Here is a 22998-nt window from a genome sequence, read left to right as displayed (position 1 = left end):
GGGATAAATTCTGGACCTTTGTCAGTGAGAGGTGGGTCTTCCAAATCCCCCGAACCCTCCCTGGCTACGGGCCTGGATCAGCTGAATGTGTATGAAAGGCACCGGCACTGCCTTTGGCTTTCTGCCATATCTACATGTGTAGGTGTTTCAACTAACTCCGGTACCTGAAATAAGTGTGTGCGACAAGTGTGACAATAGGCTCTCTCTTTCTACTGCTTCAGCTTTGCTTCAGAACATAAACTGCACAGACTTGCACATTTTGTTGTTGATAATTGTTTCTTTGGAACTACTTGACACACTCGATAGGTAGTTCCGCAAACGTCATGCTTGACCTTTTAGCTTGATTGCATAATGCAATGACGCTTTGTGGTTACACATACACACACACATATATACTGTATATATATATACAAATATATGGTTTGCTTGGTTTGAGACTTGTGGAGTTGCGCATTGATGGATTTGCTCTTCAGTGTTTGGACTTTCAGCAGTGAAAATTAAACCACACTGAACTAAACTGAACTTCAACATTGAACTGAAAACTGGACTGACACAGTTTCAATTTACTAGAACTTGTATGTTAAGCTGATTTGACACAATCCACATTGTAAAAGTTCCACATTGATTCCTCAGCTCATGTCATTTCAAGAGTTCACACTTAGCTGATGATTGATAATAAAGCTAGTTTGCCGTGCTGTCCCGGGAGAGAGCCCTGAGCTTATAAGATTCTGGAGCCCTGGGCTCTCTCCCGTTGCAAGGCGAGAGGGGAGTTTGAGCTCAGGTAGATCTCGATGACTCCCCCTCTTGCTTGTTTTAGCGAAGTCAGATATGGATGCGGAAAGGTGTACTCAGAGTTTAGCTAAAGTATTTGGATTAATTGTTTAGAGTACTTGTTTTTTGAACTGTGGGAAGAAACCGGAGGACCCGGGGAAAACCCACACGACCACAGAGAGAACGAGCAAACTCTGCACAGAAATGCTGTCTGGTTTGGAAAGGAATTAAACCAGGGGCATTCTTGCTGTGAGGCAACATCGCTAATCGCTGGCCACCGTGACGCCCGTTTGAAAGGAGGGAAAGTAGGGTTGGGTGGGGGGGTTTCTTCAAGACGAAGATATTGAGATGAGAAAAGTCTGGTTATTTATAGTGAGTTAAGGATCGTCTGATAGGATAATCAGTCATTAGCTAAAGTTGGAACAGCTGTGAACAATCATAAGCACGTGATCCTCTCGAAATTTGTTTATAAATAAACTTCACTTAGGACCTTCTGAGGCGGAATATAAACCTTATTTTTGTTTCATCCAATGAAAGATGAAACAAATATGCCACAGCTATATCAGCCTGCAGCCCAAGACCGGTTACTCACTGAAGCTAAGCAGGGCTGAGCCTGGTCAGTACCTGGATGGGAGACCACATGGGAGAATGTTGGAAGTGGTGTTAGAGAGGCCAGCAGGGGGGTGCTCAACCTGTGGTCTGTGTGAGTCCTAATGCCCTAATATAAAAGTGAAGGGGACACTATACTGTCAGTGGGCACTGTCTTTCAGATGAGACGTTAAATCGAGGTCCTGACTCTCTGTGGTCAATAAAATTCCCATGGCACTTTTTGTAAAGAGCAGAGGAGTAACCCTGGTGTCCTGGCCAAAGTCCCTTAATGGTCCTTATGATCATGTCCTCCCAATCATCCATCTCCACCCAATTGGCTCTTCACTGTCTCTTCACTCCACCAATAGCTGGTGTGTGGTGACCGCACTGGCACCGTTGTCCTGTGGCTGCTGTCGCATCATCCAGGTTGATGCTGCACACTGGTGGTGGTGTGGAGAGACCCCTCTCATGATTGTGGAGCGCTTTGGGTGTATACACAATAAATGCGCTATATAAATACACATTGCATTACATTACATTACAAAGAAAGAAATGATACATTATTATACATGATTATTTGGGTTTTAAATAATTATTTGATTTGGTTAATTGTGAAATTGCATAATATAATTTAATATTTTCTCAGTTGCCTTCTGTTTATATAAATGTAATCAAGCAAACCTAGAATATTCAGTTCTTTAAAGCAACCTTATTGCTAAGTGCTTGAACTATGCAGGTTGAAATCAGCGCTCTGAGCAATCCAATTTTCTTCTGTGGAATAGAAAACAGTTTTCAAGCCTCTTGAAGACTGCATTATAGAGACATACATACGAACACTCACATTTGTGTCTCCATCTTGAAGTGGCAGCAGTGCCACAGCAAGTGCATGTTTCTGGAGTATGATGTATTATGAGGAGAATCCTCAGCTGTGTAGGACGTGGTTTTGCTTTGGGGGCGTATGCAAATTTTCTGCAGCATTCAAGATTAACCAATGATTGGAGAAGTTAACCTAATTACACAGAGCTATTTAAAGGTGCACCAATGGTTCAGTCATGAGAGAGACATATTTGCTTCATCAGCACTACTTTCTTCTCACTATGTCTCTCTCTTTTTGATTGCTGCCCTGCAGTAATCACTTTATCAACACTGTCGCTTTTTTCCACTGTCGGTTTTTTAAGTCCAATGATGCAATGCTTATAACTTGTGACCTCAGCTGGCTGTAAACATGTCTCTGTAAATGTTGTTTTGATTTCATTTTAGTGTGTTTCATTGACATGACAGAAAGTGTTCATTTCTGTTACAGTGCAGAAAAAGTTCAATGATGGTAGTCTGAACATGTACAACTGTACATACAGCATACATCCCAATTTTACACACTCTTTGCTGAATCTTGTTTCTGTTTTTCTGTTAACATTACAAAGCATTTTTCCCTCGTCTAGTCTTCCGGTGTTTTTGACCTTTCACTTTTTAACCGTGTTTGATTCTTTGCCATCTACCCTGACCTTGCAATTTGGGTTACTTTGGTGCTCCTATTTGTCCCTGTTTGTGACCACTTTCCTGTCCATTTGGATCTGCACGTTCGTTGTCCAGTGTCTGATCATTACAGGGACAATATGGAAAAAGCAAATAAAAAAGAAAGAAATGATTTCCAAAATTACTTTGACTTTTCATTACAGACAATAAGAACACAAAATATTTCATGTTTTGTCTGATTAACTTCATTTTATTTGTAAATATACATTCCTGTCATTCAGACCTGCAACACATTTCAAAAAAAGTTGGGACAGGAGCAATTTAGGGCTAGTAATCAGGCAAACCGGTTATATAATGATGTGATTAAAAACAGGTGATGTCAACAGGTGAGTATAATTTGGATTTGGTACAAAAGCAGCATTCAAGTAAGGTCTAATGCTTTAGGAGTGAAAAAACTGTACAAAAGCACGCACATCTCTCTAAATTGGGTGCTCAGCCAAAACCGCAAAACGTGCAAATGAATGTCAATCAAAGGCGACAACACCAAGGCTCCAAAAATACAAATTTATTAAATTAAAAAGGCTGACACAGAGCGTGTTACATTTGGATATTTCAACTTCAACAGTGCATAACATAATTAAAAGATTCAAGAAATCTGGAGGAATTTCAGTGCGTAAAAAACAAGCTGAACTACTACGATCTTTGATCCCTCAGGCGGCACTGCATCAACAATCATCATTCATCCAATAAGTGATATCACCACATGAGCTCAGGAATACTTTTGCAAACTTTTGTCAAGTACCACAACACGTTTTTACATTCACAAAGGCCAGTTAAAACTGTACTGTGCCAAAAGGAAGCCCTATGTTAACAGTGTCCAGAAGCGCCGCCGACTTATCTGCAGTCCCGACTTGTCTCCAACAGAGAATGTGTTGCGCATTTTTAAGCTCAAAATGCGACAACAAAGACCCTGTACTGTTGCCCACCTTAAGACTTAAAGGAAGAATGGGACAAAATTACACCTAAAACACTTCATCACTTGGTGTCTTTAGTCCCTAAACATCTTATTTATTTTTCTAAAATTGCACTGACTCTGGGCTGCACGGTGGCTCAGTGGTTAGCACTGTTTCCTCACAGCAGAAGATCGCTGGATGAGTCCCGGCTGGGCCAGTTGTTATTTCTGTGTGGAGTTTGCACGTTCCCCCCGTGTTAGTGTGGGTTTTCTCCTGGTACTCTGGTTTGCCAACAGTCCGAAGACATGTGCTATAATTGAATTGGGTAAACAGAATTGGCTTTAGTGTATGAATGTGTATGTGAGAGTGTATGGGTGTTTCCCAGTAGGTTGCAGGTGGACGGGCATTTGTTGCGTATAACATTATAACATATGCCAGAATAGTTAGCGGTTCATTCTGCTGTGGTGATCACAAATAAATAAGGCACTAAGCCGAAGGAAAATGAATGAATGAATGAAAGTACATACCCCATATTTTGACCTTTTATTTCAACTGAATTTGATTTACAGCAAAGGTGCAAAATAAAACTAATAATAAATGATTGCTTTTATTTATACAACATTGTACTCAGCCCAACCTTTTAAGTTTCACAAAGTAAAATTTTAAATAAAAAAAGTTAATCAGAAAATAACATTTCAGTGATCAGTTTATATATGCATATGTGCACATTTGCACATGGAAAACCACATAATCTTTTTGTACATACACTATTATTAAAATATTGCATGCAAAATAAAAAACTTCCTCTTTCTCAGAACTTTTATTTCCTTCTGATGTCACTTATGACATGTGGATTTAGCCATAAACTCTGTAAATGTAGTGTATTCCAGCCGTGTTGTGTTAGAACAGCATGATTTCTGTTGACTACTGATCTCTAGTTAAAACCCCCAGTGTCAGTCTTTCTCAGACAGATGGACTACAGCCTTTCTCTCTCCTTCTCCCTCTCTCTCTCTCTCTCTCTCTCTCACTCTCTCTTCATCTTGCTCTCCTCAAAATGAATAATGCATTGACTAACACTAGCAGTGTACGAAACTCTCTGTTCTTACTAGAAATACACCCTGCTCTCTAAACGTGTGTTTATCAATGTGTGCTTGTGAGTATTCCTGCTAAACATAAGCACGGCTATAAATCTGTACCTCGAAACTGAGACTCAATACTCTTCTCTCTGTGTTTGTTTGTGACAGGAGAGTGAGCTTCAGCATGTTCTGCAGGAGAAAGCGCGTCTGAATCTACGCTTGTTCAACGATAACCAGAAGGCAGCAAAGTATGAGCAGGTAAGCAGTCTGTCTCATTTGTGGCTTACAGCTAGATAATAAACCCTTGCCATCTATTCACTCACACGCGCACAATGCCATTGTAATTCGTTCACGTTATCGTTTGTCCCCTGGTGGAGAGCGTTAATGGTGTTTTTGCCACTCGAGTGGAAGTGGAGGATTGTTCCTCATAAAGCTGGAGGCCTTGGGCCGCCCGGTATGAATTTCAGCAGCGTCTAACTCAATCCTGAGTCCCTGTGCCCCACTGGAGCTCAGCATTGACCACCCACTCGCTCTCCAGATTGATGAGTTCATCTCAGAACGCCTGTATCACTGCGCAGCCCATGAGGATGGAGGATTTGTGCCCTGGTATAAATGTCATGCTGATTTTGGTTTACGCTAAAGGAGAAAGATTGGAACAAGTCTCCTTTTAAAGTGATAGTTCACCCAACAATTTTAATTTTGGATTTCTTTTTTCTGTTGAACACAAAGATTTAAAAAAATGTTGGAAAAATACTATGGAAGTCAATGGTTAATTCTTCAGAACATCATCTTTTTCAACAGAAGAAAGAAGCACATACAGGTTTGGAACAAGTTGAGGTTGAATAAATAATGACGGAATTAAAAGTTTTGGCCGTGGTGTACAGTTTTACTTTTACTCAACTACACTGATGCACTCTGAGATGCAGTAGTGGCTTCAAATTTAGCTGATTGCTTTCAGTTTAAATAATCCAGTAAGTAAGAAATAAAGTACATCCAGTGAGTCTGGCAACAGAGATGAGGATCCACGTGCAGTTTAATAATAAAGAGTTGTCAGGTAGGCAATGGTCAAACAGGTACAAACAGTAGCTTGAGGGCAATCCAAAAGAGAAGTCCTGGTCACAGGCAAAGATATCTATGCAGGTGGCAAGACAACATAAACAATAAACAAAGCAAAGTGTCAAAACATGGCAGGAAAAACTGGGAAAAATGCAACCTAGAATCATTCTGAAAACACAACCCTATATACATAACTGGAGATCGCGAATTATGTATCCAAAATAATTTATGGCTGCATTTCTACTTTAAAACGAAGGGACAGTATGACACTGTTCCTTTTCGCACTTTCACTCTGCTTATCTCTGTGTGGATGGCTGTCACAGAGTTGACCGTGACAATAGGGTTTAAGACCTGAGAAGAACGGTTCCAGAAAGCAGATAAGACAAAAACAAAAGCCAAAAAATAAAACAAACAATGAAATAACAGGGTGAGAATGTGGTAAAATCTGGCTGCCATGAGGGCCTTTCTTTTTCTGCATTGCTTTTCAAAACACTGTCGGTTAGGTTTAGGGAAAAGGGTGGGCTCTGGTCAATCTGTGCTTTTAAAAACACTATAGGTTGGGTTTAGGGATGGAGTGGATGGGTGTATATAGCAGAGCAGAAGATTTTCAGAATGAGCCTCATTTGGAAAACATTGTTCTGAGCCGTAATAGTTTATTAATTATTTAATCAATTTCAGTTTATGCAAGAAGAAAATCAGTGGATCTAAAACTCAGCTATTGACTTAAAATAAGTCGTATTAAATAAAAATCTTAACTGGTTTGCAACAGAATTGCAGAAAATTGCAAAATTATAAACTGATAGAAACTAATTAATTTAACATAAGATGAAATCAAATAAACTAAACATGTCAATGAATAAGTGAACAAACTAAAGATTTTGGTTACGAATATAACCATCATTCCCCGAAAGAGGAAATGGAGACGTTATGTTGGATTCGACTAGTGAATCCCCGAGTGAAATCCAGCTTAACATGATAGACTGAAGGGGAACTACCATGAGATATCTGTCTTTAATTTGTAACAGCACATTTATATTAGAGCTGAAGCTTTTCTGAGTCAAAAGGCACACGTCTACTTCCTTTTAGCCTTTGGTGTTAATATATTTGTGTGTATTTTTTAATCTATCATTTGTATATGACTCCTGTCTAAGGCCTAGGAGATTGCGGTTTAGTCCTTAAGGGGTAAAAATGTAATTTCCTGGTAAGTGATGCTGATATCGTTTGTGATGTGGATCTTGAGATGATAATCTTGTGTGTGTAGTCATGGAAAAGCAATATCCTTAAGGCCTGGTTTATGGCAGTGTCAAACAACATTGTTAAACAAGACATTGTAACAGATTGTGGTGTGTGTTTGTGTGTATTGGAGAGTTTTCTTTCAGGGTCTATCATATCTGCAGAGTGATTATGAAGAAATACTGATATGTGGAACTGGCAGATATTACATTCTTGTAATAGCTGGATTTTATTATAATGATTGGAATCATGCTTGAACAGCAAGTGCTGTTTACAAGTGCTGATTTGTCACCGGACTGATGGACCATAGCTGCTGTCATATACATGACATAGTATATTACTCATATACGCAGTGAAAACATATAACTTATGTTCTTGTCATCAAACAAACTGTGATTTCTCATCTTTCTAAATGGTCAGGGGGAAAATGACTTGGTTACTTTATTTTAAGGTACAATTCTTGCTATTAACGAACAATAAAATATGAATTTTAGCTCAGCAAAATTCCGTTTTGCTGATTATTAATAGTTAATAAAGTGATAGTTAGGTTTAGGTATTGGATACGATTAGGGAAGTAACAGCTAGGCAATATAGAGAGATAATAGGCAGATAATACCCTACTTGTTAACAGTGACAATTGGTACTTAAACTAAAGTCTTACCAAAGATTTTTAACAGCTCCACATACAGTACATGGCATTCTACTTAAGTATATTAGTTTTTGGGGGGGTGTATTATCAAGGTCATTATAATTTATATAACTCTTTAAAGGAGTGGTCCTCAGAGTGTATTTTTAAGGCTGGGTTGTGTTTATAAAATGCAAAGTAATGTTTGCTCATGCTTTATTTGTAAAACATCATGTTATTTTTTTATATATATCTTTAATTGTTTACTGCTACTCAGCTAACATAAAAACATAATGTGCTGTGATTTGCTTATCGACTCCATGTCACGAGCAAAAGTGTCACGCTTCTAATTGCACATGCTTTGTCGTTGTGTAAAAACTGTCAGTCATAGAAGTTGGTAGCAGTATCGGATTGAACCTGAATCAGGCAGAAACATTCACATATCTTTTTTGAGTTCGTTATTTGAGGTGTAGAATGCATTTCCCGTTGTTTACATCCTTGTTTACGTCCTTGCTACAACATGCTGTTAACGCTAGAAACTATAAATGAAAAACGTAATTTTTAACAAATAAAAATAGTTACAGGTTGTGGCTCACAATCCACAGCTTCTTCCATTATGGTTGCAAATGTTCGTCTTTGAGGAGATTTTAGCCGAATCAAGCACTGAACTTGTAGAGATTCTGGAAGCTGTCCTTTGTCAAATGCTAGCTATATATTTATATTTATTATTCTCTGCAACATAATTAAAATTAAATCGTAAGCACTACTCTTTTTGTGTCATGTCCTTTGGAAGCCCAAATACAGAAACAGATCACGCTCTGTGGAAATAGTTGTTTGGACGGCATTTTAGCGTTTTCTGCTATAACATTACAGCTCCTCTTGCCACGCCCCTTCTTTGCTCGGGGTCACGGGGTGTATGCGCTTGGTGAATGCATGTAACCTGAAGCATTTGTGATCTGATTTGTAGCCCCAAACTTTTTCGCTGTAGGCTTTGCTAAGCTAACTTTGTGAAAGCCAATGTCTCCATTTGCATTGAACTTTGGGAGTCTTACATTTAGAGATGTTTATGGTCACACAGCTTAATTACACATCAACTAAAGTTTAAAATATGATATCATGGTGCACCACCCCTTCAAAAAAAGCTATTTCATGTACATTACTTCAAACAATGGAAAAAAAAAAACTTTGGAATTTATGGAATTTACTGTGATTGAAATTAATTTATTTCTTAAATAATACATACAATTGAATTCTTTATTAATACATGAAACTGTTGAATATTATTACAAATGAAACTAGTCAGCTAGCATAACCATAGTACAACAGCTAACTTGACCTTGTTATTAATAGGAATCTGTGTTTTTTTTTTTACATGAGTGCATTATGGAAATGGAATGCATGAATAAAATGTATTCCTTTTTGTGATTTGTGTTTTTGGGGATGAGTAATTGTTAAATGAACTCACTTTAAGTGTACTTTATTTCACATTCCTCAAGTCCAAGTCCCAAGACAAATAATTAGAGTAATACATTTAGGTTGTGTGAAATTACGCTGGTTATACATTCTGTTTTACAGTTAGTTTGTTTCAGGCCCTGATTTAAAGTAAAAATTAACATTACAGAAAAATATACATTTTTATTCTTGCCAACAGGATGAAGTGGCACTGCGATCAAATAATGTAGATTAAATCTGATTTATTGTGGACATTTTGTCCTTACGGTATTGAGTGCTGGCTAAATTAACTAAAAAGAAAGGTTTTACTGATCATTATAATAGAGTGTCTTTGCATAAATTAGAAGAAAAACATTAAAGAATTAAAAAAAAACCTTGAGAGAATTAATCCTAACCCTATAAGCAAAGAGAGAGGGAGAGTAAAATAATTTATTTGTGCCCAAAATGGAGCCCAAACATAACTAAATCTGGAAAATAATAATTTGTCAGCATCTACACACAAAAAAGGATTATTAATAAGACAAATGTGCATCTTTATTACAGATACCACCCTAAATTGTAACTTTTTTTAAAGAATGCATGATTCCATGTATTGTTGCTGCATTTACATCCAATAATACCAAAAGTGTGTATTTTCTTATATCCACAAATTGTACTGGTTAATTTAACACTCTTAAAAGGGTCTGATTTAGTGCTACAGTATGTTTAGCTCTGAAACCCGACCAAAACGAACTGAGGATGTGCAAAGTAAGACTTCAAAGTTTATATAGACATCTTTAGAAAAAGGCTTACACGATCAGTTTCCTAAAACTCACAGCAAACCCTTGACTCTGACTGAAAGTTCTATCAGCTAAGTTTATGAGGAAAATAGTTTATGCTAAGATAATTTATGAGGAAGAGTTCAGACAAAGAACTTAAATCATCTAGTGGAAGCCATGTCCAAGTGAAAAAATAAAACAGAAAGTCCAGATTATTTGATGAGGATAAGTCATTGAGCAGAACAGCTCTTGTGTCTCACACCTGTGTGTGTGTGATCTGTAATCTCTGATTTATGTCTGCTAGCATCAGCACCCCGTAGCTTGTGTATAGTTCATCTTTTAGTCATGTCTGTGTCAGTGTTTAGTTGGAGGCACTTCTTGGCATCCCATTCTGGCAGAGCAACGTCCTCCTGCTGAATTGTTCGAAGGTAAGCCACATCCAAGATGCCTGAGTGGAACTGTATACAAACGCTGTAGCAAAACAGGATCCTGCTTCTTCATTAGACATTTATGAATGCAAGACCTATGAGGCTGTTAGAAATACAGAGCAAGGAAAAGAAGAGCGAGCGAATGAAAGTGCATGTGAAAAAAAAGCAAAAGTAAAGTGAGATCAAAAAAGTATGTGTCTTGTGAGTACATCAAATGTTACAGACCTAAAATTCCATAGTTACGCTAATGAGTTTTGGGCTATTAACATGTTGCTCATTTCTATTAATATAAAAATACATAAAAAATACCAACAAAAATGTCATTCCTACAAAGTGAACTGAATATACAACTTATTTTGTAATGGAGCATGAACGGTTGTAGGATCCAAATGCAGTTTAATAAATAGTCAGAATTCAACACATCAAAATAACAGGGTAATCCACAAAGTAATGACGACTGCATTTGAAGCACTGCTTCATGGAAATTTAAAATCTTTACAATTCTTCTGTTTCGAATCAGTGGTTTTGCAGTGTGTATCAAATTAGCAAGGTCACATGATTTCAGTAAGCAGGGCTTTCTTTACGTTTCAAATTTTTAATTGTTCTCGCTTTGTGTGATCTTTGTAATACCATAAAATCCACATGAATCACGCAGTTTCATTTAGACCATTTGGCAAAGAAATTGGTTGAGTTTGAGTTTAGAATCTTTGAAAAGCTTTGTTTTTTCATCACCACCTCAAAGAGTAATCCAATAACAGGAAAGGGTCAGCAGGCAGCAAAAAATCATAAATCCAAAAGACAGTTCAAAACAAACCAAGCAGAAACTGGAAATAAGCAAAACACTCTGAAATATCAGTAAGAAGACTTCACAGTGAATGAGTGAAATTTGTATTATCTGGACTGTGAACAAGAGCAATTATAATCATGTGTAGTTCGGGAAATGTGCAACAGCTGTAATGGGATGATTGGTGCAGGGCGTTGTGGGAGGTGTAGTTCTGGTGAATGAGAGAACTGCAAGACGGGTTGTCATTGTGGAGATTGTGCCACTCCTGCTAATAACACAAGTATTATATTTTCATAAAATACAGAAGCATAAAATACATAATGTAACTGTGATTACTGAATGTTGTCATAATGAAAAGTGAAAAAATATAAGTAAAAAAACAATTTTGAAAAAGAAAAATAGTTTATGCGTACACTGTATTGGCTAATAGTTGTGCAATATTCTGCAATATCAGAACTCATACAGCCTCTTCACTCTTCTGTATTACTCCGCCCACATAGAGTGACAGAAGATCAATAAACTTACTACAGTTTGACAAATTTTGCAGCTGTTGGATAACATAACAAATTTTTGAGGCTTTTTTTAGTCGAGAATGTAGTTGTTTAGATTGCAACTATGCCATTTATTTATAAGGATAGTGCCTATTTTAAATATGTATATAAATCAGCCTGTCATTGAGTAGAGCAAAGACAGTTGATGTTGTCCATCCACAAGATGGGGACATAGACCGCATATTAAGCCCTTAGAGGAGAAAAACTCTAATTTCTAGCTGATCAAATCAATATTAAACTTGTAAGTGACATGCTAAGTCGATCTCTCTCTTTTGTATGTTGTTGTGCTATATTTAGACCATAGTTATTTTAGTGTGTTGAGTGGAAGATGGGACTCGCATATGAACTATGTATGTATTTTTTGTTGGCCACTTTTTGTATAACCCTGTTTGTTTCTAATGAGTCTCCTGTTTTCGTTATTGCAGACTAGTTCAGTAAAAAAAAAGAAATGCCCGCATGTGTTTCGCGTGTTTTAGCACAACAGCCATCTAGTAGTGTTTGTGCTTTTTTAGCTTTTTTTGGGGGGGTTAATTATAGTGATGCACTGATTGCAATAGAGAAATACTAGGAGATATCTCTGTAGACTGATGGCATTTCATGCTCTTCAGCTTAATAATCTTCAAATCTTTTCAAAATCATTTTTTTGTCATCATTTCAGACATTACGCTAGAGCAGCGGTTCTCATACTTTTCAGCCCGCAACCCCAAAAATAACATTGCCAATGACTCGCGACCCCCATTATTTTCGGAAGTGCTTTTAATCATTCCAATTTTGCACACAACACTCACACAAACCAGCAGGCCTCTATAAACACAAGCATATTGACAACACAAAAAATTGCAATAGTCTAACAACCATATATATTTTCTTATTATTATTTAATATTAACCTTACCAAATGAGACTGGTGGGCACAATATTTAAGTTACATCACAAGTCTTTTCTTGGTTTAATTTTGGTGCTGTAAAGTGCTGTAAAGTTAAGCTATAGTGCCTTAAAATCAATCTGGTGCAGCTGACGCTATTGCTCTGTCATTTATCTAATGTAAAAACACTAGGGGTTACAATCCAATGTGTTTTGTTTGGATATTGTATTTTTTATGTCATTATTTTTATCTGCTGTAGGTTATGGATTAACAATGGTAATTTTAAAAGTTTATTCAAATTTATTAGATTTTTGGAAATCACCAAGCGACCCCCTCTCATTGTCCCGCGACCCCCCAGGGGGTCCAGACCCCCTCTTTAAGAACCACTGCGCTAGAGAATCATTCAAACACTAGCTCTTAAGTGATGATGGTGAAGTAGGAATGCTTTGCTGCTGTTCTGACGTCAGCTGCAGATGTGAATGAATGCAGAAGAAAGTAGTTCCTCATGCAAAAGGGTTTTAGCTTTTCTGTGTTTGATTTTCTTTTATAAATAAAAGATTTTGTCGTCAAAACTGTTATTACAAACTGTTATGTTTATGAAGCAAGCACAAAAGAAAGAAATTAAAAAGGACTTTTTTTATTTCTTTGCTAAAAATATGTAGAAATACCTAAGGCTTTATACAGGATGTTTTCCTGTGTTGTGACAGTTGCTCAAAAGCTTCTTATGTTTGATGCTGAACTGAGAGCAGTAATGGTGTGACGTCTCTGAGTCATGTGAGCTGCTCTTGCTTGAATAGAGTGGTCCTTCATGCATCACTTCTTTTGTGAGTTAACCCTCGTCTCTGACAGTGGTCCAAAAGTGGGGCATAAGTGAATGTACAGCTCATCTAGATGCCAGATCTCCATCTACACTCTTCAGGCTGTTAGTGGATCAGCAGAGGAGCAACACTTAAGAAAGGGCCCTTCAAACCTAAAAAGACACTTCATCTGAGATTTTAAAGGGATAGCCAAAAATGAAATGCGTGTCGACATGTACTGATCTTTCACTTCTTCCAAACCAATTTGAGTTTCTTTCTTCTGTTGGACACACAGGAAGAAATTTAGAAAAATGTTGGCTGCCAAACCATTGATGATAACCACTGACTTCAGTTTAATTCTTTGTCCTGCTGTGGAATCAGTTTTTATCAATAACTCTGGCAATCAATATGCTTTTGTTTGAGTTCAATGGATGAAAGAATCTCTTGCCTGTTTAAAAAGTAGATGAAGATTTTCATTAAGGGTAACTGTCCTTTTAAGACCATGATCATCTAATATAAAATAACCGTAATAATAATAACAACAACAGCTGCAATAATAATAATGAGCCTACCTGTCATAGCTTGCATTGCAAAAAAAGTTTGAAGCTTTGCATTGTTAGCACTTCTTGTGTTATTTCCTCCTTACTTATTTGTAAGTTGCTATGAATATAAGTGTCATTATATAATGTTGTTGTTGTTATAATATGCAGATGAATATGTATTTCTTATGGATGAATATTAGCTTCTGGCTAAATCCGGTAGAATTTATCAAACAGAAACATTAATGTTAAAAAATGTGCTTGGTTGTTTTTGAATAATATTATATATTATTAATTATAATTTTTGTTATATAATTATTTTTTAGATCATTATTAAATTTACCCCCCTCACAGTGGTCATAAAGGGTAACATTAATTATATGCACCAAAGCCATCTTTTGAACCAGGCTGTAAACATGTTCAGCTGAAAAGTCTTAGGTACTTCCGTATTGGCTTCCTGAGGGGAGCTGGTTAAACACACCTTTTACCACAGCACATGAATGGTCAACTGCATGCGACAAAAATTATGTGATTTTTAGCAATATTTTCATTTATTATGACACTGTTATGTACCTTTTCTTTTCAATGGGTTAAAGTTATTTTAAAAAGCTGTTGAAATAAAATAATCCACTATTTTACTTACTTTTATGCTACACTGTTAGACTTTACTGGGCTTTTTTACAGTAGAATACTGGCAACACTGGTTTCCAGCTACTCACTGTAAAAGTTTGGTTACAGTAACTGGCAATACACAGCAGTATTCTCTACTGTCTTATCTGTTAAAGGTGAAACCCTCCCATAAAAATTAAAATAAAATATTTTCTATATAGTATTAATTTGAGTAGTGTGAAAGGAATTTGGACATACTTCAAATGCCATTTGTCATTGTAACTTGACCTACCTGCATCAGTTGCGTCACTTAACTCCTATTTATGAATTCTCTCAGGTGGCATCATGGGATAGTGTAGTGTCTCACTGGAAGTATTAGGTCATCCAGGTATTTTGGACCTACAGTGCTGTTTTTCGACTACTGTTATTTCAGACATATACACATACTGTATTTCACATACTATATAGTAAGGAAGACAAAGCTTCTGTCTTTTTGCTAAATCTTGTTACTTTCACATCCATTCTGAGCATTTTTTATCTTCATTGCCTTGTTTGTTTTTAATTTTCGACTGTTTCTATTTGTATGATTGCTTGCTGCCTGTCTCGACCTGTTGCGTGTACATTGGATTACTCTTTTTGGATTACACCTGATATTTGTGTTTGCACCTGTTTGACCCCTGCCTGTTTAACTATTTTCAATAAAGCTGCTTTTGGAACCTTAGCTCTGTGTACATATTCTCGTACGTGACAGACAGCTTGTGTATCTTTATTTCTGAGAGTGTAGGCCCACATACTGTACATACTTATTTACGCACCCACGTAATGGTCTTTTAATTATTCCAAAGTTATTGAAATGTCATAAAGTTTCCTCCTTTCGTTATCTGTTGCTAATAAATAGTACATTGAGAAACCAGATTCTGCCTAATTTGTTTATTACATGTTTCACATTAAACTTGTCCAACATGCAGGTTGAATTTTATGAGAATGAATAATACAAGTGTAAGAGGTCAGGCAAATTTCCCTCAGAACAAATGTATTGAGCTGTAATTGCGTGTGTGGGGCTCAGGTTGCAGATAAGAGATGAGTGTCAGATGGGACAGGTGTGGAGTCTGTTCTCTGACAACTCAGCTTTTTATCATGGCTGACGCTGCGATCGATACTGGACATCAACCCCTCTTCTCTGTGCCAACAAACACACTACACTCACACACACACACCGCATACTGTATCACATAACACAACGTAAAGATTGACAGAATATAGCACCTTCAAATACAGCAAATATCAAAGCATTTAATAGTTTAATAGTGTAAATAGTTAAATCATTTGAAGTAACATATTTTCTGCAGAAGGGGTTCTTTTTGGAACATGAGCTCCCAGATCTGACAACCCAGGCATGGATGTTTTTGAAAGCATGCTGGTGTTTTTTATTTTATTTAATTTTTTAATGGAATATTATATGGAAATTTATAAACTAAAATATCTCAATTACAATATTTTTTTATTGTATTATTAATTTAATGTATTAAAATATCTTAACCTAAAATATTAATTAATAACGGGCTGCACGGTGGCGCAGTGGGTAGCACAATCGGCTCACAGTAAGAAGATCGCTGGTTTAAGCCCCAGCTGGATCAGTTGGCATTTCTGTGTGGAGTTTGCATGTTCTCCCTGTGTTGGCGTGGGTTTCCCCCAGGTGCTCCAGTTTCCTCCACAAGTCCAAAAACATGCACTACAGGTGAATTGGGTAAGCTAAAATATTCATAGTGTATGAGTGTGCATGGATGTTTCCCAGTGATGGGTTGCAGCTGGAAGAGCATCCGCTGCGTAAAACATATGCTGGATAAGTTGGCATTCATTCCGCTGTGGCGACACCAGATTAATAAAGAGACTAAGCCGAAAAGAAAATGAATGAATAAATGAATGAATAAATTAATAACGGATAATAATTGTTACGATTATTAGCTGGAGTGCCCATTAAACTCATTACAGAGCACTCCAGCTTATCTGTATGCTATCTGTTATTTACCTGGACTACAACTGCCATGAGTCTTTGCACCAATCAACACCCACTACAGCTGTAAACAATCTGGACCAACTCATACACACAGCTGAATATCATTTACACTTATTATACTCCCTAATCGCCATTCTTATGCATACCTATAGCTGAGTCTTGTTACAATTTAGGTGCATTTCAAAGTGTTTACCTGTGTTAGCCTGTTTGTATTTTTTTCCTGACTTTTTTACCATTGCCTTTTATTTGGATTACTCATTGAATTTTCTCTGTTGTTCTCAGTGCTCCTGTTTACCCTTGCCTTTACGACCATCCCATTTTATAATAAAGCTGCATTTGGAACTATCTCTACTGTCAGCGCATCCTGTCATAACAATAATAATGAAAATAACTTGATAACGGAAAATTAAAAGGAAACTTAAAATTATAACTCTGTTATAATACAAAAAAAAATGTTTGGTAACCTTTTTTTGAGATGTGATTAGCTGTATACAGCACATGTTTGTATTGTATTGACATTTTGTCTAGATGGTTTTGGCATTTTAGTAGCCAGAAACCATTCTATAATTCTGAAACCTGTCCTATAATTCTGTCACCATCAAACAGTGGCTATTGTAAATAAGAAAATGACACCCTTGCAATTTTGTGTCTACAGTCAATCTGTGTATCTTAAGAAACAATGATGAAACTCTAGTCATGTAACAGCAGCAACAACAAAGGTGTATGGCAGTGCCAACATATACCCATTATGAAAACGTAGCCCTATATACATTTCTGGTGATCTCGAGTTACTGTATGTAGGCAGAGGTAATGGACGTGTGGCTGCATTTAGTCTTTAAAACTAACACTATGGGGCGGTATGATGCCGTTCCCTTTCACACTTACCAAATGACTGCTTACCTTCTTATAGACGGCTTTCCTGCTGTTATCAGTTTGTCCAGTTAGCTCGCCATGTACATCGGCGGACTTAAGATGCAAAGTTGACATCAACGATAGGGTTCGGGTCAGGCGAAGAACGTTTCCAGAAGGCAGGTAAGACAAAAATAGAAACCAAAAAATAAAATAAACAAGTAAATAACAGGGTGAGAATGTGGTAAAATCTGAAAACGTGGTAAAAATCAGACGAAGGCTTTTCTCTTTCTGGATTGCTTTATAAAACTGTCATTTAGCTCTAGGGAAGTGGGTTGGTGGGTTAGTTGGTGCTTTTGAAAACACTATTGGTTAGGTTTAGGGATGGAGAAGGGTGGGTCAGTTGATCGGTCAGTCAGTCAGTCGACAGTGGTCTCTGGTGGATTTACTCAAGAACAGCAGGTGCGAATTGCACTCGCAAGGGAAATTTTAAATCTCAAAATACGTACACAGCGGCCTCTGGTGGATGTGCGAAAACAAAAACTGAAAAAAAAATCTTACCTCCATATTTGGCACTCTCCAGAAATGTATAGCGGTATGTTTTCAGAATGAACCTGTTTTGGTCTTGGCCAAGTCTTCTTCCTTTTTTATGTATCTCTTTGGCAGAATTGTCACACACTACATTATTATTCAGTCAGTTTCACAGATTGTTTTGTATGAAGATATATGTTGAGACGATGCAGAATTTAAAGATATTTTTAAAACAATGGAAAATATGTGTGGATAGGGAAAGCTCTGGCTTTGTGTGGATGTATACTAAATGGTAACCTAAACAAATAAGCATGAAACAATCAAATAAAATTGTGAAATATAAATGTACAAATATATAATTATATTTATCTCAATTACACTAAAATGCACTCATGCTTTTTTATAGTAATGCTGCTTTCTTATAAAAAGCATTATTGTATCTTAATGACGCTAAAATAAAGCAATGCTTTTTATAAGTAATAGAGTAATACTGCTTATCATATACAGAGATGTACGAGTGAAGCAGATGTTCCTGAAAGGGACATGAGCATCTAAATATGCCCTCTTAGACCCTGCTGTTTACAAAAGCATGCTGTATGTTGCTGGAATATGTTGAACAATTTCACCTATTAGCCTTATGGCCACATGAGTCCAGATGGTCTTATTCATACAAGACCGTCCTCTGCCTTAATGCAGATCTAAAGACACCCACAAGTGTAGATTGAATTCAAACCTGTCATTTCAATGAATACCGGTGTGTTCAAGCATCAGTTTTTGGCAGTTTTGTTGGCAGGATAGAATGATCTTTCACCTTTCTAACAGAGGAAAACGGTATCAGTTCAGAGTCTGAATGTATTGTTGATCAAACTCTACCTCTGCCTCTATCTGTTTCTGAATCAGGTGAAAAGTGAGTATGAGCAGCTGCAGGAGGCTCTGTACACTGTGACAGTGGAGAGAGATTGCGCTCTGTTGGAGAGGACTGAGCTCCAAGGCAAACTGGAGAACCTAGAGCAGGTGCTGAAGGTGAGAGTCAGCGTCACTCATATTATAAATGGAATTGTTCTTTATAGGCCTGCCTGTCTTCCTCTCTGTCTGTCTATCTGTTTGTCTGTCCAACACAATCTCACGGCAATTCGTAACTTTTTCATTTAGTGGCTAATTCGTATGAATTCGTACAATCTAATTTGTACAATTTAGTGCGATTTGCTCATCCCCCAATGACGATTGGGGTAAGGGGTGGGGTTAGGTGCCACGCCTCCTTTTTAAAATCGTACCATTTCGTTTGACGGAACTCGTGCAAATTAGCCACTAAACTGGCAAAATGTAAAATACTTACGTTTTCTCGTGAGATCAGGCTGGTCTGTCTGTGTGTTTCTGTCTATCTGTCTGTCAATCTGTCAGTCTGTCTGTCTGGCTATTCGTTTGTCTGTGTGTCTGTATAGTTTTAGGGTGACTGTTTTAGTATGGCTCGGAATATGTTCGGTAAAAAAAAACAGGACCAAATGAAATTAATAAAAATATACAAGTACAATTGAATACTAAATACTACTAAAATAAACAGTGCTTTTTAGGTTTTTAATTTATCTACCTGTAGTTTTTGTCATAGTTTTCGGCTTTTCTCTTAATGAATCAAACTTAGTCTGGTCTGGAGGTTACGAATATCAAAAGAATAAACTTTATTGAAATATTTTCCAAAAAAAGCAGAGACAGCCTTGAGCAGACCCATCTCAGTCTCTCCCCAGGACAAATCCAAAGTGTCGGTGTTCTTCACAATATTTTTACAGATTTTCTTTCTCGACCTATTATGTTTTAACTCCAACCATTTTAGGACGTTTTCTCTTTACTAAGGAATTCAGTATATCTTTAGGTGCTCATGTTATTTTGGGCCCTGTCCCCTGCAATGTAAACACTTGCTTTCACACTAGAGTTCTCTCTTCATAGATGCAATCTCTTCTGAGTGTTTACATACATTGGCTTTATGGTACATTAATTTGATAATGTCACTCTCCTGAAAGTCTCTCACATATATAACGTGTTTTACATATACAGTTATTGTTTTACATATAAACTCATTCTCCAGCAGCCCCAAACAACAATGACCACACACATTCCTCAACAGGACACCCATTCTACACACACCACCAGTTGTCACATTTCTTCTTAAAATACATCACCAGTTGTTGCCCTTTTTCCTCAAAATAAATGTCTAAGCATCTTTAGGTGGTTATTGACCTTATTCTAAAATGCGGAAGTGCGTCTGTTTTCGCGATTGTCTTAGATCTTCCGGTTCTGTCGCCTATGGGAGTAATGACTAGGAATAATAAACGGCAGAAAATGGTCAAACTACTTGCTCTACAAACAAATGTTTGCATGACTACACAGACTAAGTAGAATAATATAACAAGAAAATATCAAATTGCAACATCAAGCAGCGTAACGAGCAGTTTTTAACGTCAAAAAATGAATGGAAGTGAATGAGACCGGAAGTCGCGAGACAAAAAGATTCAAATGGCAGCGCCCACTCGTCGGCGGAGAATAAGGTGAATATAGGTTGCCATGTTCATTGCACACTTAAAGAATAAGAAATTAAAATCTTCTTCATTTTCAAGTACAAATCTGATATAATATAATCACATTTAACACTGTGTATACAAACTCCAGTGTATAAATTAGTAGACTGTAAACATTTTTAAGCAAAATAGTTATTCCGTCGAGAGCAGAGTGAGTGATTTCATTGTCTTTTGTTGTTTGATCAACTTTAAAAACACAGACTGCAGATATTAGATGTTATCCAGACATGCAGCATACAACACATCGATGTTTACAATTCTCAGGTGTTTACTGAGCACTGATCTTTAATAGATTTCATGTAGATCAGTGTTACTTAGGCATAAGTGATCGAATGCTCATAAAGGTGGCCATATTGAAATAGTTATTGCAAATACTGTAACTGAGTTTTTATCAAAAGCAAGATTTATATTGCATGTTATAACCTTTATTGACAAGTCTTGAGCACATTCAGTTTATCTTCGTGCCTTGATGTTCAATGTTTAAATTACAAAAACTTATGAGTTTAGTTTAAACACAGATAGTGATGTACAGGATAAACTTCTAGTCCCACGTGGGCTCACACGCTGTCTGTCTGTCTGTCCTACCTACCTACCTGCCTGTCTGTCTGTCTGTCTCTCTGTCTGTCTGTCTGTCTGTCTGTCCATCCGTTTGTCTGTCTGTCTGTCTGTCTGTCTCTGTCTCTCTGTCTGTCTCTGTCTGTCTGTCTGTCTGTCATGTCTGTATATGCTTACAGTAGAGCAGGGGTTCCCAAACTTTTCAGCACACGACCCCTAAAATAACAATGCCAGTGACTCGCGACCCCCAATATCCTCTGAGGTGGTTATAAATACAGAAAACTTGCATGCAATGGTGCACACACACTTACACACACACACCAATAGACCAAAGTCTATTCTTCGTTAAATTTTTTTTATGTATGTCATTGCTGTAAATGGGCCAGAAAGTTTAACCTGGTGTTATAATATCAATCTGCTGCATCTGACGCTATTGCTGTCTTTAATATAATGTATTTACCCCAGGGGTCGCAATCCAACAGAACAAGTAAATAAGCTACTATAGTAACTATAACTATAACTATATTTTTTTCTCTTCAGTTGGTTATGGATAAAATATGGTCATTCTTTTGGCCTAATAATAATAAGTAGATTTTTGGAAATCACCAGGCGACCCCCCCTTCATTGTTCCGCGACCCATGAAGGGGTCCCGACCCCCACTTTGAGGACCACTGCAGTAGAGAATAGAAATAATAAAAATGTAAATAATGGCAGGATTGAAAATGGCCCTTATCACAGTAATGAATAATGAGTATGTGTCCTGTGCTTAATAGTCATAAAAATATTGTCACAATGTAGCAATTCTTAGAGGATGTAAAATAGTAATTACTAATTGCTAATCTTTGGTTTGGTGGGTGAAATGTGTTGTGAGATTTTTAAGCAATTTAAAGATCAGAATTTTACAAATCAAAATCTATTTGGAGCATGGAATTAAATAAAAAGTATTTTTGTGACTGGTTGTCTGAGTAGTCTTCATGTAGTGTTGTCTTGATTCCAATCATCAGGCTATTTGGTGGCAAAGTACAAAAAAAAATACTGTAGTCCTTAATCTTATTGTGAAGTGTCAGTATCTAAACTCATGACAGATGTTTCAGGAGAGCCGGCTGTCCACTTTTAAGGTCCTTTTAGTTCAACTTCCACTTTCATCTGTGTTTTCACTTCTATTTTGACTCCACCTGTATTCTTTTGTAATATCACAGATTTGTTTTTTACCTTTTAGAACTGCCCTCAAAGTGTGGATCTGTGATCGACTAGGAGTCCTGGAGCGCTCTTTCCCTCCCTTAACGTCTAACCCTATCCTGTCCTGTCCCTCCCCTCTCCCTGCCTCCCTCCATATTTTTCATTCATCAGGTATCTCTAAAGACTTTACAGAAGCCAGCACTAACTGAATGTGGACCTTTTGACTGAGTACTAACAGCTGATCTGGATGCAGTATGCGATCTAAATGGTCAGCCGGCTAAGGAATGCGTTTGTGCATGACTCAACAGTTATGCACAATTATTACACCCTTCCCTTCACAAAATAAACTAACCCAGCTCTACTTTTGAATGTGACGTTATAAATGCTGTTGATACTTTTTAAATAGATGCTGTTTTTTATTAATGTACAAAGTGTGAAATATGTTTCAAAAAAGAAAATAAGAAATTGACTAGCAGTATCTCAATATTTAATATTTGAGGTCACATTTATCTAGTTTTTGTGCAGAAGCCTCATTACTGCAAAATTTTACTGCTATTTTGACATTCAAATGAGTGAATGAATCAATGGATGGATGGATGAATGAGTAAATGAAAGAATGAACGAATGAACAAAAATTGTTAACAAATTGAACATGTTAATGAATGTGTCAGTAAATTAATGAGCGGGTGATTCAATGATTGAACGAGTGATTTAATGAATGAAAATTTGAGTGATTGAAT

The 22998-nt window shown here is 37.0% G+C and overlaps 1 protein-coding gene across 50 annotated transcripts in view; it reads left to right on the top strand.

Annotated features, from left to right (window-relative positions):
- The window catches only part of rimbp2b (RIMS binding protein 2b), a 268387-nt gene that overhangs the window by 161647 nt on the left and 83742 nt on the right, over positions 1–22998 (top strand). For all 50 annotated transcript variants that reach the window (XR_012384726.1, XR_012384727.1, XR_002459411.3 and 47 more), the window contains 2 exons: positions 5030–5119; positions 18855–18977. Coding sequence is in view for 25 of the 50 variants with exons in the window: in XM_009304219.5 (XP_009302494.1) it covers positions 5030–5119; positions 18855–18977 (213 nt within the window). In the remaining 25 variants the exon portion in view is untranslated. The remainder of the gene's footprint in view (positions 1–5029; positions 5120–18854; positions 18978–22998) is intronic.

This window comes from Danio rerio, chromosome 8 (genome assembly GCF_049306965.1).
Source record: "Danio rerio strain Tuebingen ecotype United States chromosome 8, GRCz12tu, whole genome shotgun sequence".
In the NCBI taxonomy this organism is placed as follows: Eukaryota; Metazoa; Chordata; class Actinopteri; order Cypriniformes; family Danionidae; genus Danio; species Danio rerio.
The sequence above is the reverse complement of the archived record's forward strand: the minus strand, read 5'-3'. Positions and strand labels throughout refer to the sequence as shown.